The sequence below is a fragment of the Saimiri boliviensis genome, chromosome 4, assembly GCF_048565385.1.
Source record: "Saimiri boliviensis isolate mSaiBol1 chromosome 4, mSaiBol1.pri, whole genome shotgun sequence".
NCBI lineage: Eukaryota > Metazoa > Chordata > Mammalia > Primates > Cebidae > Saimiri > Saimiri boliviensis.
In genome coordinates, this window is record NC_133452.1 from 117379345 (window position 1) to 117393763 (window position 14419).

General features: G+C 35.3%; 2 protein-coding genes across 12 annotated transcripts in view; one reads left to right on the forward strand and one right to left on the reverse strand.

Annotated features, from left to right (window-relative positions):
* The window catches only part of LMBRD1 (LMBR1 domain containing 1), a 170111-nt gene that overhangs the window by 84371 nt on the left and 71321 nt on the right, over positions 1–14419 (forward strand). For all 10 annotated transcript variants that reach the window (XR_012517315.1, XR_012517317.1, XR_012517319.1 and 7 more), the window contains exon 9: positions 2262–2414. Coding sequence is in view for 1 of the 10 variants with exons in the window: in XM_003926345.4 (XP_003926394.1) it covers positions 2262–2414 (153 nt within the window). In the remaining 9 variants the exon portion in view is untranslated. The remainder of the gene's footprint in view (positions 1–2261; positions 2415–14419) is intronic.
* LOC101032180 (DAZ-associated protein 2) lies at positions 10887–12132 on the reverse strand. Of its 2 annotated transcripts, XM_010337122.3 has the most exons (2): positions 11768–12126; positions 10887–11690 (listed from the first exon to the last, which is right to left on the reverse strand). In XM_010337122.3, exons 1-2 carry the CDS (start codon positions 12067–12069, stop codon positions 11369–11371), a joined length of 624 nt encoding a protein of 207 aa, XP_010335424.1. In that variant the 5' UTR covers positions 12070–12126; the 3' UTR covers positions 10887–11368. The 2 variants fall into 2 exon arrangements, with proteins under 2 accessions (XP_010335424.1, XP_003926395.1); XM_003926346.4 differs by having other exon boundaries at positions 11469–12132.

The following is a 14419-nucleotide window of genomic DNA, read 5'->3' on the forward strand; positions in this document are numbered from 1 at the left end:
TGGAGCTAGAAGCCATTATCCTTAGCACACCAGCACATGAACAGAAAATCTAATACTACGTGTTCTCACAAGTAGAAGCTAAATAATGAGAACACATGGACACACAGAGGGGAACAATGCACACTAGGGCCTACTGGAGGTCAGAGGGTGGAAAGAGGGAGATTAGGAAAAATAACTAGTAGATACTAGGCTTGCTTCCTGGGGGATGAAATAATCCGTATAACAAACCCCATGACACACATTTACCTGTGTAACAAACCTGCACATCCTGCACACGTACCCCTGAACTTAAAAAAGAAAGGTTTTCAAGAAATGTTACCTATTGTGTATAACAAGAAATCTTAAATGTATCTGAATATGTGTGTATTTGTGGGTGTGTGTGTGTAAATAAATAGAAAATTTGCAGAAGGATATTGAACTGCTTAACAGTGAAAACTGTAGGAAAGAGGAATGGTAATACGGTAACTGGAGACAGTGAGACAGTGTGAAGGGAAGCTTTCATGTTTTGCCCTTTTTTTTTTTTTTTTAAATAACAGTGAGTTTCTCATACCTTTGAACTACATTTTAACGTATATAACCACATTTTTTTCTTTCAAATGAGATAGCTGTCCACTGCTGAGTGTACATCTTAGTATTTGTTTCCTTGACCAAAATTATTCTTATGTATTTGTTTAGTCAATTGGCAAGGCGAAATGGACATTCATCCCTCATTCCACTGCAGCATTCACCAAATAGGCAGATAACGGGTTTGTTTCAAGTGGATCCTTAAATCAGTTTACTAATTTTTTTTCTGAAATGCTGAACACCAGCAGTGAGACAAAATTACCGCATTTTTAGTATTCTTTTGATAAGATGATGGAAATTTTGGGGAATATTGTTATGGTTAAGATATAAAGTGCCAAATCCTTCTCATACCACACACTTGAAGTATTGTTACCTGGATTTGTCTTCCAGAAGAGAGTGCTCATTTTATTCCTCTGATCTTCAGAAAATTCCTCTTAGTTTCTGTGTTCTGGAATCCAGTGATAATACCCAATGTACTTGACTTAAAGGAATGAAATATATTCTGGAGTATGTAAAGTGTGGTCTCTGGACTAGTAGCATCTGCATCTCCTAGAAATTTGGTAGAAATTCAAATTCTAGGCCCCACTCAAGACCTACAAAATCACATCCTCTGGGGATTGAGCCTAGAAGTCTGTATTTAACAAACTTTTTAAGTGCTGCTTATGCATGAAGTTTGACAAACAGTAAGATAAGATGTGGAAGAGGATTTAGAAGAGCATAATGATGCAGATATGTAAAGAGATTGTTGTAACTGTAAATCTCTTTATTAAAGGTTACATAGGTATTCTCTGCATTATATTTATGTTTTCAAATTGAGGCTGCATTAGAATACACGGGAGAGCAATATGTTGTGTATCTGCTAGGAACCTATTTCAACCTTAACAGAAATATTAAAGACATTCTAATATCTAATGTATTTGCATTTTAAAAATGTAATCCTGTACAAATATTTTTCTTTTTCCTTCCAATAAAAACAATTTTATAGTTTACCTTTTCCATATTTAGTAGTTGTCTTATTTTTGTGGCCAATTGAAGACAGGAGCTGGAGAGTTCATTGAGAAAGTGTGTCTGTGAGATATGATGAGAAAGGTGCTGCTCATGATTACAGAAAGTGTCATGTAAAAATAGACGGAAATTACCTGTGAGATAGATTGGCCAAAGAAAACTTGACTCAATTGCCAAAATAGTTGGAAAACAAGGAAGCATCAATTCTTAGTAATTGTTACAAAAACCTCTGCATGCTATCTGTACTTGTGTTGCTTTATTCTGTTAGTATTTTAATTGGGCTGAGAAGCATCATTTCAGGTAACACAACAGCTTGACTAGAGAGAGGGAAGGGGCAGAGCCAAATATATTAAAATAAGTGATACAGTGAGTTTAGAGAGGATGGAGAATAATTGAACAACGTGCATAGTAGTTAACTCTTCTTATAAAAAATACTTTTGTGGAGCATAACTCTACCATATATTGCGATCAAGAAGAAGGTAGGCATAAATGTACACACATCCACATTTTGATGCTGACCTTGGTTATCCTATGTTTATTGTCATATTGCTGTTGTCAGGTTTTTTTTAGTTTGTAAATTTGCCTGAGGAATGTCCATCCTGAAAAGGTTTTGTTACCTGATCTGCTGAATCTGCTAAGTACTTTAATAAGATGTTAATGATAAAACTTTTATTTTGTTCTGTTATTTGCAGAGCAAAGATGGTCGACCTTTGCCAGCAAGGGATAAACGTGCCTTAAAACAATTTGAAGAAAGGTTACGAACACTTAAGAAGAGAGAGAGGCATTTAGAATTCATTGAAAACAGCTGGTGGACAAAATTTTGTGGCGCTCTGCGTCCTCTGAAGGTAAATTAAGTCTTTAAAAATTATGCTGTCACTCTTTTCTCAAGTTTATGTAGTACCTCTTGGAGAGATTGAGCTTTCCTTTTGAGGTATTACAGCATGATACTTAAAATGGATTTGGGGGTTTGATATGGTTTTAAATCATAGCTCTCTTTGGTAGTTTGGGCAAGGTGCATAATTTTTCTGAGCAATGTATTACAATAGTTGCGAAATTAAAATAAAAATGTACATAAGTATTGCAATATGCTGCTGGAATATTCTTCAAGTTTATACTTTTCTGTAAATGTGCAGTATTTGTCTTTCTGTGCCTGACTTATTTCACTTAGCATAATATCTTTCCGGTGCATTCATATTGTCACAAATGAGAGGATTTCACCTCCCCCTTTTTTTTAACAAAGCTGAATAATATTCCAATTATGTATGTATGACATTTTCTTTATGAATTTATCTATTTGTTTGGGTTGTGAAAACTGTGAGAAACAAAATGACTTTCTTTAATCCATTAAAAAAAACTCTCTCTCCCTCTTCCTCTTTCTCTTTCTTCCTCTTCTTTATTCTTTTTCTTATTATTCTTTTCTTTCTTTCTTTCTTTCTTTAAAAAAAAAAAAATACTATAGGAACCCTGACTGACAGTAATAGAATTCACTTCATTGTTAGATAATGTTTCTGAAAGTTTGTAAAAAGATATTATTCGACATGGAAAATTATTATTTTCATTATTTAGAAACCATTACTGCCAGCTTTGAATTCTTGGGACTAGGGTACCTAAACTTTACTACCTTGATTGAATTAAGATAATTTTAATATGTCTCTGTCTAAAAAGTAACAAAAACTGCTGGCCACAGACTTCCAAATATGCTCTTTCTATATCTGGAAGCATTTCAAACACCATACCTTTGTATACAATAGCCTACAAGTTGTAATTCAGAAAATTCAGTGAGTGCACTAACTTGAAGTTAGGCAAAATGAAGCTAGAAAGGGCTAAATTTTAAAAGAAGTGGTTCAACATGGACAGATAGAGGGGAACAACACACACTGGGGCCTTTCAGAGGGTGGAGGGTGGATGGATGGAGAGAATCAGGAAAAATAACTAATGAGTATCTTGCTTAGTACCTGGGTGATGAAATGATCTGTACAGCAAACCCCTGTGACACAAGTTTACCTATGTAACAAACTTGCACTTGTACCCGTGAACTTAAACATTAAGAAATGGTTGAAAGAACCATTCAAAGATGAATCAGTCAGGTTCAATTCTGTTGCTGCTTTCTCCATCTTTTATAATTACTAAGAAATGCACTAACTGCTCGCCCTAAAAAGCCCCTGGCTTGAAAGAGATTTTCAAAAGCATGCTATAATCAGTTAGTTTTTCTATGTAATCACTTTTAAAATCTTCTGTTAGAATAAATTTGTTAAAGATTCACCCTAGTTTTTTTCCCCAAGGTGATTTGTCTTCATAGCACTGAAAGTATGATGAAACCCTCTCCAGTTTTAATTCTAAATTGTTTTTAGGTTTTTATAAATATTTATAATCTGTTTTCTAAAATCAGCTGCCGCCTTTTAAATATGCTTTGTTCTATTTCACCAAACATATGTTTAGAAGGATTTTCAAGTCAACTTTACTAAGTGTAAAGATTGGTTTTGCCAAGTATAGACAGGTAGGACATCCACATCACCTGAAAAATCTACCTTGTGCCCTCTCTTGCTTTCCTGAGCTCAGACTTTAGGTAACTGTTGATGTCATTTCTGTCTTTAGAGTTGTTTTACGTGTTCTGGAGTTTTAAATGGAATCATAGAGTATACAATCTTTTATCTGGTGGCTTCTTTAGCACAGCACAGTTTTTGAGATTTGCCCATGTTAATATTTAATATGTTTTTTGACCGGTGGTTCATTCAGTTTTATTGTTCAGTAGTATTACAATGTGTGTCTATATTACAACTTGTTCGTTTACTCACTCCTGTTGGTGGAAATTTGGATTGTTTCTGGTTTGAGACTATAATGAATAATGCTAATATGAACATTTTTGTACCAATCTTTGTGTATGTATGTTCTTTCATTCATTTCTTTTGGGTAAATACTTAAGAGTAGAATTTTTGGATCTAATGTTTAACTTTATAAGAAACTGCCAAAGTATTTTCCAAAAGGGTTACACCATTTTGCATTCCCACAGCAATAAGAGATTGCCCATTGTTTCACATTCTTTTCAACTCTTATGTAGTGTCTAAGAGTTATTCTTAAGAATGTGCAATAACATCTCACAGTTTTGCTTTGCATTTCGTTGGTGACTAATGATATTTAGCATCATTTTGTATGCTTATTGGCTGTTTTCTGTAAAATGTGTGTTTAACTCTTTTCTAAATTAGGTTTTCTATTATAAGTAACATATAAGTATTCATTATATAGTCTGGATCTAGTACTTTTTCAAATATATATATTACATCATCTAGTTCATGGCAAGTTTTCTTTGTTTTTATTTTCTTAACACTATAATTCAGATTTTTCTTAAATTTTGATGAATTCCAATTTACATATCTATTTTTGGTTCATATTTTTGTGTCCTCATATTTTGTATCATATTTTCTGTCCTAAGGTAACAAACATTTTCTTCTAGAAATTTAGTAGATTTAAGTCTTATGCTTGGGATCATGGCCCCTCTTAAGTTACTTTTGTGCTGTGGTATGACTTAAGTGTTAAGATTTATTTTATTTTAATTGTTCCAGCCTAATTTTTTGTAAAGACTATCCTTTGCTCATTGACTTACCTTGGAAGTTTTGTCAAATAGATTGTTTGTAGTATATTTGTGGGTCTGTTTCTGGAATCTCTCTTCTGTTCCATTGATCTACATGTCTTTTGCTAATACTTGATTACTAGAGCTTTATAATCTGCCATGAAGTTAGGTAGTATAAGTTTTTCAGATTTATTTTCCTTTTTCAAATTTGTTTGGCTTTGCCAAATCCTTTGCATTTTCATATAAATTTAAGAATCAATTTATGATGCCACAAAACATTCACTTGGCTATCTATGGGATTACTTTGAATTTTATAGGTAAATTTTGGGGAAAATTGATATATTCTAGTCTATGAACATGATAATCTGTTTATTTACATCTTAAATTTCTCTCAGGAATGTTTTGTAGTGTTCAATGTAGAGGTCTTACAAATATCTTGATAAATTTACCTCTAAGTATTTTTTATACTCTTTCAAATTATGTTGTTTAATTTCAGTTTTTAATATTTGTTGTTAGTATGTAAAAATTTGTCTTTTTATCTTACCTTTATATCCTGTAACCTGGTTAAATTATTAGTTTTAGTTTTAGTATCTTGATTGTAGATTCCTTAGGAGGTTTTTTGGTACATGATCATATCAACTGCTAAAAGACAGTTTTACTTCTTCCTTACAAGATTTGTAATTGCTTTTATTACTTTCCTAATTTCATTGGCTGAAACAATTATTCTTTTTGTTAGTACATGTGTCATTTCTGAATATTGATCTAAATTTCTACCTGTCTTTCCGTGTTGGGTCCTACGTTAGGAATAGGATAATAGGCATGCCTGAAAAGAATCTCTAGGGGTACAAACTTATCATTCTGTAATTGAGGGTTTAACATGTATTGTGATGAGATAATCACTGCTTTTTTTCCTTAAATGAGACATGAAAGTTTTTATTCATCACCTCTGTGTTTGTCTACAATTGGTGTAGTTCAGAAATAGAAAGCCAAATTTTCATTTAGTGTTTCTTAAACATTAGCATTCAAGTCAGACTGCTCCTCACCAACTATGTAACTTCTTCTTACTTAAGCTTTTTGAATCTCACTTTTCACATTCTTAAAGTGGAATTATATACCCACCTTATTTTGTTGTAGCAATTAAATGAAATAATGTATGCAATGCAGTTCCTTTTGATATAAACAGCTCAGAAAATTGCAGCTGCTGCTGTTACAGTTCTATATGTAGGATTTTTCAAGTTCTTAAATACTACCATGGAACTGAAGGGAGATTAGTTTTTTGCTGAAGACAATTATAAAAATAAGCACCTAATTAGCATAAGTTAATAGCTCTTTAAAACAGCATTTATATGTAATATTGAACATATTTCTAAGCATACAGTCTGATGTTCATTAAATACTTGAATAAACTCTTCCCTGACAGAAGAGTATACTTTGAGCTTATACCACTGATTGGCCTGGGTTACTTATAGGTCATTAGATTTTAAATGTAACTTGAGATTTTACCATATATACTTCTTATGCTTATACAGAGAATTATAAATTTATGTTTGTAATTATCTTGGACATATATATCTTCGTTTTTTTATTATGGTAAAATATATATGTCTCAAAATCTATTATTTTGAATAAGTTAGCTGTATATTCAATAGCAGTAAGTACATTAATGAACATCAGACTGTATATGGTTGCCAGTTCACTCTAATGATTGTTTCTTTTGCTGTACAGAAGCTCTGGAGTTTCATTGGATCTCATTTGTCTATTTTGGCTTTTGTTGCCAATGCTTTTGGTGTTTTAGGACTTCATGCAGTCCTTGCCTATGCCTATGTCCTGAATGGTTTTGTCTAGGTTTTCTTCTAGGGTTTTCATGGTGTTAGCCTTATGTTTAAGTCTTTAATCCATCTGGAGTTAATTTTAGTGTAAGGTGTCAGAAAGGATCCGGTTTCTGCTTTCTGCACATGGCTAGCCAGTTTCCCCAGCACCATTTGTTAGACAGGGACTCCTTTCCCTGTTGCTTGTTTTTGTCAGGTTTGTCAAAGAACAGATGGTTTTAGATGTGTGGCATTGCCTCCAACACCTCTGTTCCATTCCCTTTGTCTATACCTCTGTTTTGATACCGGTACCATGCTGTTTTGATTTTGTAGCCTTATAGTATAGTTTGAAGTCAGGTAGTGTGATGCCTCCAGCTTTGTTCTTTTTGCTTCAAATTACCAGGGCTATGCAGGCTCTAATTAAACCCCAGAGCTTCTGTACAGCAAAAGAAACAATCATTATAGTGAAGCAGCAACGAACAGAATGGGAAAAAATTTTTGCAGTCTACCTATCTAACAAAGGGCTAATATCCAGAGTCTACAAAGAACTGAAACAGATTTACAAGAAAAATATAAATAAACCCATTCAAAAGTAGGTGAAGGATATAAACTTTTCAAGAGAAGACATTCATGCGGCCAACAAACATATGAAAAAGTGCTCATCATCATTGGTCATTACAGAAATGCAAATCAAAACCACATGGAGATACCATCTCATACCGGTTAGAATGGCGATCATTAAAAAATCTGGAGACAACAGATGCTGGAAAGGATGTGGAGTAATAGGAACACTTTTATACTGTTGGTGGGAGTGTAAACTAGTTCAACCATTGTGGAAGACAGTGTGGCAATTCCTCAAGGACCCAGAAATAGAAATTCCATTTGACCCAGCAATCCCATTACTGGGTATATATCCAAAAGATTATAAATCATTCTGTTATAAAGACACATGCACACATATATCCATAGCAGCACTGTTTACAATAGCAAACACCTGGAACCAACCCAAATGCCCATCGACTTTAGACTGGACAAGGAAAATGTGGCACATATACACAATGGAATACTATGCAGCCATAAAAATGATGAGTTCTTGTCCTTTGTAGGGACATTGATGAATCTGTAAACCATCATTCTCAGCAAGCTGACAGAAGAACAAAAAAATCAAACACCACTTATTCTCACTCATAAGTGGGTGTTGAACAATGAGAACGTATGGACACATGGAGGGGAGCATCATACACTGGGGTCTGTTGTGGGGGGTTGGGGAGGGATAGCTTAGGGAGAAATGCCAGATACAGGTGACGGGGGTTTGGAGGCAGCAAACCACATTGCCTTGAATGTACCTATGCAGCAATCCTGCATGTTTTGCACATGTACTCCAAAACCTAAGTGCAATCTATCTATCTATCTATCTATCTATCTATCTATCTATCTATCTATAAAAGTATTAATTTTTTTAGAAATCATATTTGTTTGTTATACTATTGCTTCTAATAACTGCATTGTGAAAACAATCATAGTTCATCGGTAAGAGACTGGCTTAATTAATTGTTATTTCCATACTAGAAAGTACTGTGGAGCCATTGAAAGGAATAAGAACACTATGTCTTTCTTTACAAATAAATCCTATCTCTAGCAATCCTTTAAAATGTTCAGAATGTGTTGTATTTTTACTGAAACTAATGTTCAGATTGCTAATATTGTGGTGGATACTTTTTTTGTTACTATTGTTGTGTCAGTGAGCATATACCATTTCTGGAGTGATTCATCGGAGCTGTTAATGGTAATTACCACTGAAAAGTGAAACTGGAGACTAGTGGGCACAAGTGAGACTTATCTTTTTAATTTTTCAGTGAAGCATTGTTCTTGATTTTAAATTCTAGTTATTTTTTTAAAGGCAACTTTCTCTTCTACCCCCATTTAATAGTGGACCTTTCTTTTATTGAGGCATGTATCACACCTTCTCACATTTCCTGTCTCCCTTGCATTCCCTTTGTTCCCTTTGTTTTATTCAAGCTAGCCTTACCCATTCCATTTGTATGCTTGCTATATATTTTCTTACCTAGATTATTAAGATCCAAGTAGACTGTTGTTTTTTTCCTCTCTGCTGTTGTATACACATGTATTTAACAGATCATATTATTCAAACACATTGTATTTATCATTAGATTGTCATATGGAGCTTGCAACCTAGATCCCTCGTATGAGCAGTTCACAAAAGGGCTTATGCTCCTATTAGAATCTCATGCTTCCACTGATCTGACAGGAGGCACAGCTCAGGCAGTGATGCTTGCTCATCTGCCGCTCACCTCCTGCTATGTGGCTATGCCATGGACTGGTACTTCAGGGCCTGGGGGCTGGGGACCCCTGGCTTAAAGAACAGACATTTATTTCTCTATAGACTGGAAAGTTCAAGATGAAGTTGCTAGCAGATTTGATTCTTGGTCAGCTCCCTCTTCCTGGCTTGCAGATGGCCACATGCTTGCTATGTCCTTTTGTGGCAGAAAGAAAGCTAGTTCTGGTCTCTTCTCTTCTTATAAGGAGATTAATTTCATCATCAGGGCCTCATTTTTATAAACTCATCTAATTGAATTACCTTCCAAAGACCCTACTTCTAAAACCATCACATTGGGGTTGGGACTCCAACATATAAAATTTATAGAGTGTGTGTGGGTACAAATATTCAGTTCATAACAATAATATAGGTTCAGAAATCCTTAGCCAAAATCCTTGGATCAAACATAGCGTAAAATTTAGAATTTTTCATTTTTTAGAATATATGAATATATTAATTAAATAATACCCTCTAAAAGAACCAGAGCAGCAGCCCTCTTACTTTCTTTCAAGCACATTAATAGTTCTGCAGTGAATATATATTAATTAATATTCACAGTGAGTTACTTTTAAAAGACCCATATTAGTTTAAGTCAGGTTTAATCAACAAATGAGTTAGGAAAAAAAGTTTGATTTCTGGAACATTTTAGATTTCAGAAATATGGATAAGTGATTACAGACCTACGTAACTTTTTTTTTCCATTTGAAATATAACTCACCATGAAATTCATCTTTTAAAAGTGTAACTGCAGTTATCACCATCAAATGCCATTGTGTAGTTATCACCATCAAATGCCAGAACATTTTATTCCCTTGAAAAAGAAACCCATACCCATGAGCAGTCTGCCCCATTCTCCCTTGTCTGTGGCAACCACTAATCTTTCTATCTCTATGAATTTGTCTGTTCTAGACATTTCATATAAATGGAATCTTTCAATATGTGGTATTTTCTTTTTCTTTTTTTTTTTTTTGTAATGCAACTTCATCACTTTATTCAAATCTTCAAAATAGTCTTTATTCTACATTTTTAGTATAAAAATTCCACAAGTTAAGTGTACCAGTGTAGAGAGAGACATACAACGCTGAACTTCCATAACAGTCAATGGTACAGTCAAACATCACATGTACAGAACACACAATTTAGATGAACTGAAATTATAAGATAAAATAAAATAAAATCCAATTTCAGAAAACAAAAATCAAAACATTAAAGGATCCCTGAAATATTCTTAACCCTAATGAGATTTCACTGGACTCAAGTCATTTTGTAGTGAGGCATTCACAATATGACCCTATTAACCCAGTCTAGGGCCGAATGAGTGGCTGCATCAGACACTGACAAAAAATGGTAACCAATTTTTGATCTGAAAACTCCTCTTAATTTGGCTCTAAACACATTAATCAGGCTTTTGAAATGCATCCTCCTCCTTGCCCCTTGTGTTTTAAACCAACTGTTGTTCACAGTACAGTTTGCACGGTAACTTTGTTCAAATATAGCTCAATTTTTCTGGCACCAAAACAAATTTGGGTTAGGTTCGTGTATGCAGAGACAACCTATGAGGGCCCAAAAGGCACCCTCCACTTTCGCCTGAGGAGATATGAAAGCAGAAGTAATGGGATCTGTGCTTGGGGCACAGAGGGGGTTTCAGAGGATCCTTGTAAAAGACTAGTTAAAAGATGACAAGTGGGGAGAAGTGCAAGGAAAGAAGGAAATTAGTCTGACTGGCTTTCTGTCCTGCACCATTGATTCAATGGAGACTGGCGGGAGGAAATGGAAGACTAAGGTTGGAGATGGGATGGGTGGGGCAAGGGATGGAAAGGAAATGGCAGACAACTAATGCGTTCCATTTAATAACAAGTAATATAAATCAAAGACTTAAAGGAGATTAAAGACCAGTCAGAATAATTTGGCGACTTCAATTCTTAGGAAGATCAAAGTTCCCTCCAAACCTAATTTGATGTTTTATTACTAAAAGCAAAGACCAGTATGGTATAGTATTACTCCAAAGAAATTAAAGGAAGATCCTTAGGGCGGCTTCACCCACATTCATTTTATGAATGGATACCTCCCCTACCTCAAAATGCTTTAGGGAGGTACTGCTACCATTACATGGTTCCTTATTAAATTTGAAAAGTGCCTGAAAGTTTGGGCACCAGAAAGACACCCCAACAACATGTGTCTAAACTGCAACTTCAGGTTAATATGACTAAAGCAGTTACATTGTGAGAAGTGCTGAAGGTATATGATGTCTTTCCCGGCACAAAGGTGGCCTTGGTTCCTCACCAGATGGTGTAGCCACCATCTGAACCACCCATGAAGAAGTTCCCCTTCCGCTGAGTTACGAGGACGTTGGCTCCCTGCATGACTGCAAGCTGAGCAGCATTGGGAGGGCATCCAGGAGGTGGAGGAGGAATGTTGCCAGCAGTAGCCCCAGCTCCAAATCTGGCACCTGCATCGTACCCTCCTTCCACCAGCACTGTAGAGCCAGGTGGATAGATGGGACCGACTGGATAATAAGCCATGGGGATTGTGGAACCTAAAGGCCCAACAGCCACAGACTGGGCCATGGGAAGATACAGAGAGGCTCCAGGAAATGCGGCCGACATGGTGGGGACTGTGGCAGCCCCTGGGTGCACAAAGCTCGGACGATAGAGCTCTGAGGAGGCAGGTGGAGCATCAGTATAGGGTGGAGCCTGAGGAAGATGCAAGGTCTGAGGGTATACTGGATTCCCAGGAGGCTGCACAGGGTAGGTTGGCTGTGTTGGATATTGACCTTTGCTGCTCATGGTGGCTGTGGGTCCAGTTCGTCTCGGCGTCGCGGACAGTTATTTTTTTCGTCCTCTTCCTGTAATATGTGATATTTTCTATCTTCATTTAGCATAAATGTTTTTAAAGATTTGTTCATGTGCATGTGGCATTATTTCATTCCTTTTTGTAGTGAATAGTATTCCATTGTATGGATATACTACATTTTGTTTATCAGTTTATTAACTCATGGACATTTGGATTTTTATTTTTTAGTATTATAAAAAAATGCTAATGTGAACATTTATATACAAATTTTTGTGTGGATAGATGTTTTCAGTTCTGTTTGGTATATACCAAAGACTGGAATTGCTGGGTAATAACTTTTTGAGGAATTGTCAGGCTGATTTTTAAAGCATCTGCACCATTTTACATTCCCACCATTTTACATTCCCACCAGAACTATATGAGCGTTCCAATTTCTCCACAGCCTGATAAACACTTGTTAATTTTTTTTGTTTATAGACATCCTAGTGAGCGTGAAGCAATTTGGTTCACATTTCTCCAGTTCACACTGTGGATTTAATTTACATTTCTCTAGTGAATGATATTAAGCATCTCTTCAGATGCTTATTGGCCAGTTTTATATTTTCTTTAAAGAAATGGATATTCGGCCGGGCACGGTGGCTCAAGCCTGTAATCCCAGCACTTTGGGAGGCTGAGGTGGGTGGATCACGAGGTCAAGAGATCGAGACCATCCTGGTCAACAAGGTGAAACCCCGTCTCTACTAAAAATACAAAAAATTAGCTGGGCATGGTGGTGCGTGCCTGTAATCCCAGCTACTCGGGAGGCTGAGGCGGGAGAATTGCCTGAACCCAGGAGGCGGAGGTTGCGGTGAGCCGAGATCGCGCCATTGCACTCCAGCCTGGGTAACAAGAGCGAAACTCTGTCTCAAAAAAAAAAAATAAGAAATGGATATTCAAATTCTTTGCCCAATTTTTTCAATTGGATTGTATTCTTATTATTAAGGTGTAAGAGTTCTTTATATTCACAAAACAAATATTTTCTCCTATTCTTTGTGTTAGCTTTTTACTTTCCTTATAGTATCCTTTGAAGCAAAATAATTTTTAATTTAGACAAAGTCCAATCTTTCTTCTGTTGCTTGTGTTTTAGGTATCTTATCTAGAAAATCTTAGTCTAATCCAGAGGTCACCTGTATTCTATTAAGAGTTTTTATAGTTTAGTAGCTCTTACATTTGGGTCTTTGGTCCATTTTGAATTAATTTTTATATGGTGTGAGGTAAGGATATAAGCTTTTGCATGTGAGTGTCTACTTGCCCCAGAACTATTTGTTAAAAAGGCTCTTCTTTCCCCATTGATTTTTCTTGGAATCTGCTTTTATGGAGGATAAAATGTTCAGTTCTTACTCCATTTTTATTGATGTTACCTCTATAGTTTTTATTTTCAAATTGGCATTACAGCTAGAATGTAATATATAGCATTTAGGTCAATCCAATGTAGTCATCACTAATATGATTCTGTAACTAATAATTTAAGTTCTAGTAAATATGTATAGTTTTCTTGGTCTTTATAAAATGCTTATATATTTTACATTTTTTCTGTGTTCTGTTAGGTCACTGAATAAGCAGTTTAACTCTGAGTCAGTCATCTCTACAAATTGGGAAGATAGCTAAGAAGTTGTTTTTTTTTTTTTAATTTTTAACCTCTTTTTTTTTTTTTTTTTTTTTTTTTGCCAAAATGGACATCAAAGGAAGGGAATCTTAACTTCAAATGCTTTCTATATCATGTTCTTCTACTACTAATTGGTACTTGGTAGTTATACTGCCTCATGTTACAAACTGTTTTTTGTTAACAACTGTTAGGAAGAAATGTGTTTCACTTGAGAATCATAAGTATAAGGCTGTTGCCTTTTAGTTCACCACAGTACCAAATATAGATGCCTGAATCTGGTAGAAAAAAAAATTGGATAACTCCTTTATACCCTCTATCAATGAACACTTGTTACTATAAAGGAGTCACTTCAAAATCTTTTGCAATGAAACCCTTTTTAAATAATGAATTCTTTCGTGGAATCCCAGCATGAAAAATAGTATATGCAATATAACTCTGTTTTCAAGAGATGACTGTAGCCTTCTTGGTCCCCTCTCATTGTCAGCTCTCTTCTTCCCAGTGAGCCCCAAAGGCAGCTTGTCATAACGGAAGAATTCCCCAGAGCACAGGTCCAAAATTACTTCAAAAAATCTTCTTTTCAGGCTAGGTAGGTTCCTGTGTTACTTATTCTATTCTATCAGGATTCTAAGATTTACTTCAATAGTCATGTGAAATGAGATGAAAAAATCTCCCTACCACTCATGATTTCATAACATTCA

Coding starts and splice junctions, on each gene's coding strand:
- LOC101032180 (XM_010337122.3), bottom strand. CDS start 12,069: ATGAGCAGCAAAGGTCAATATCCAACACAGCCAACCTACCCTGTGCAG. Junction 11,691..11,767: donor GGTCCCATCTATCCACCTGG/CTCTACAGTGCT, acceptor GCAACATTCCTC/CTCCACCTCCTGGATGCCCT.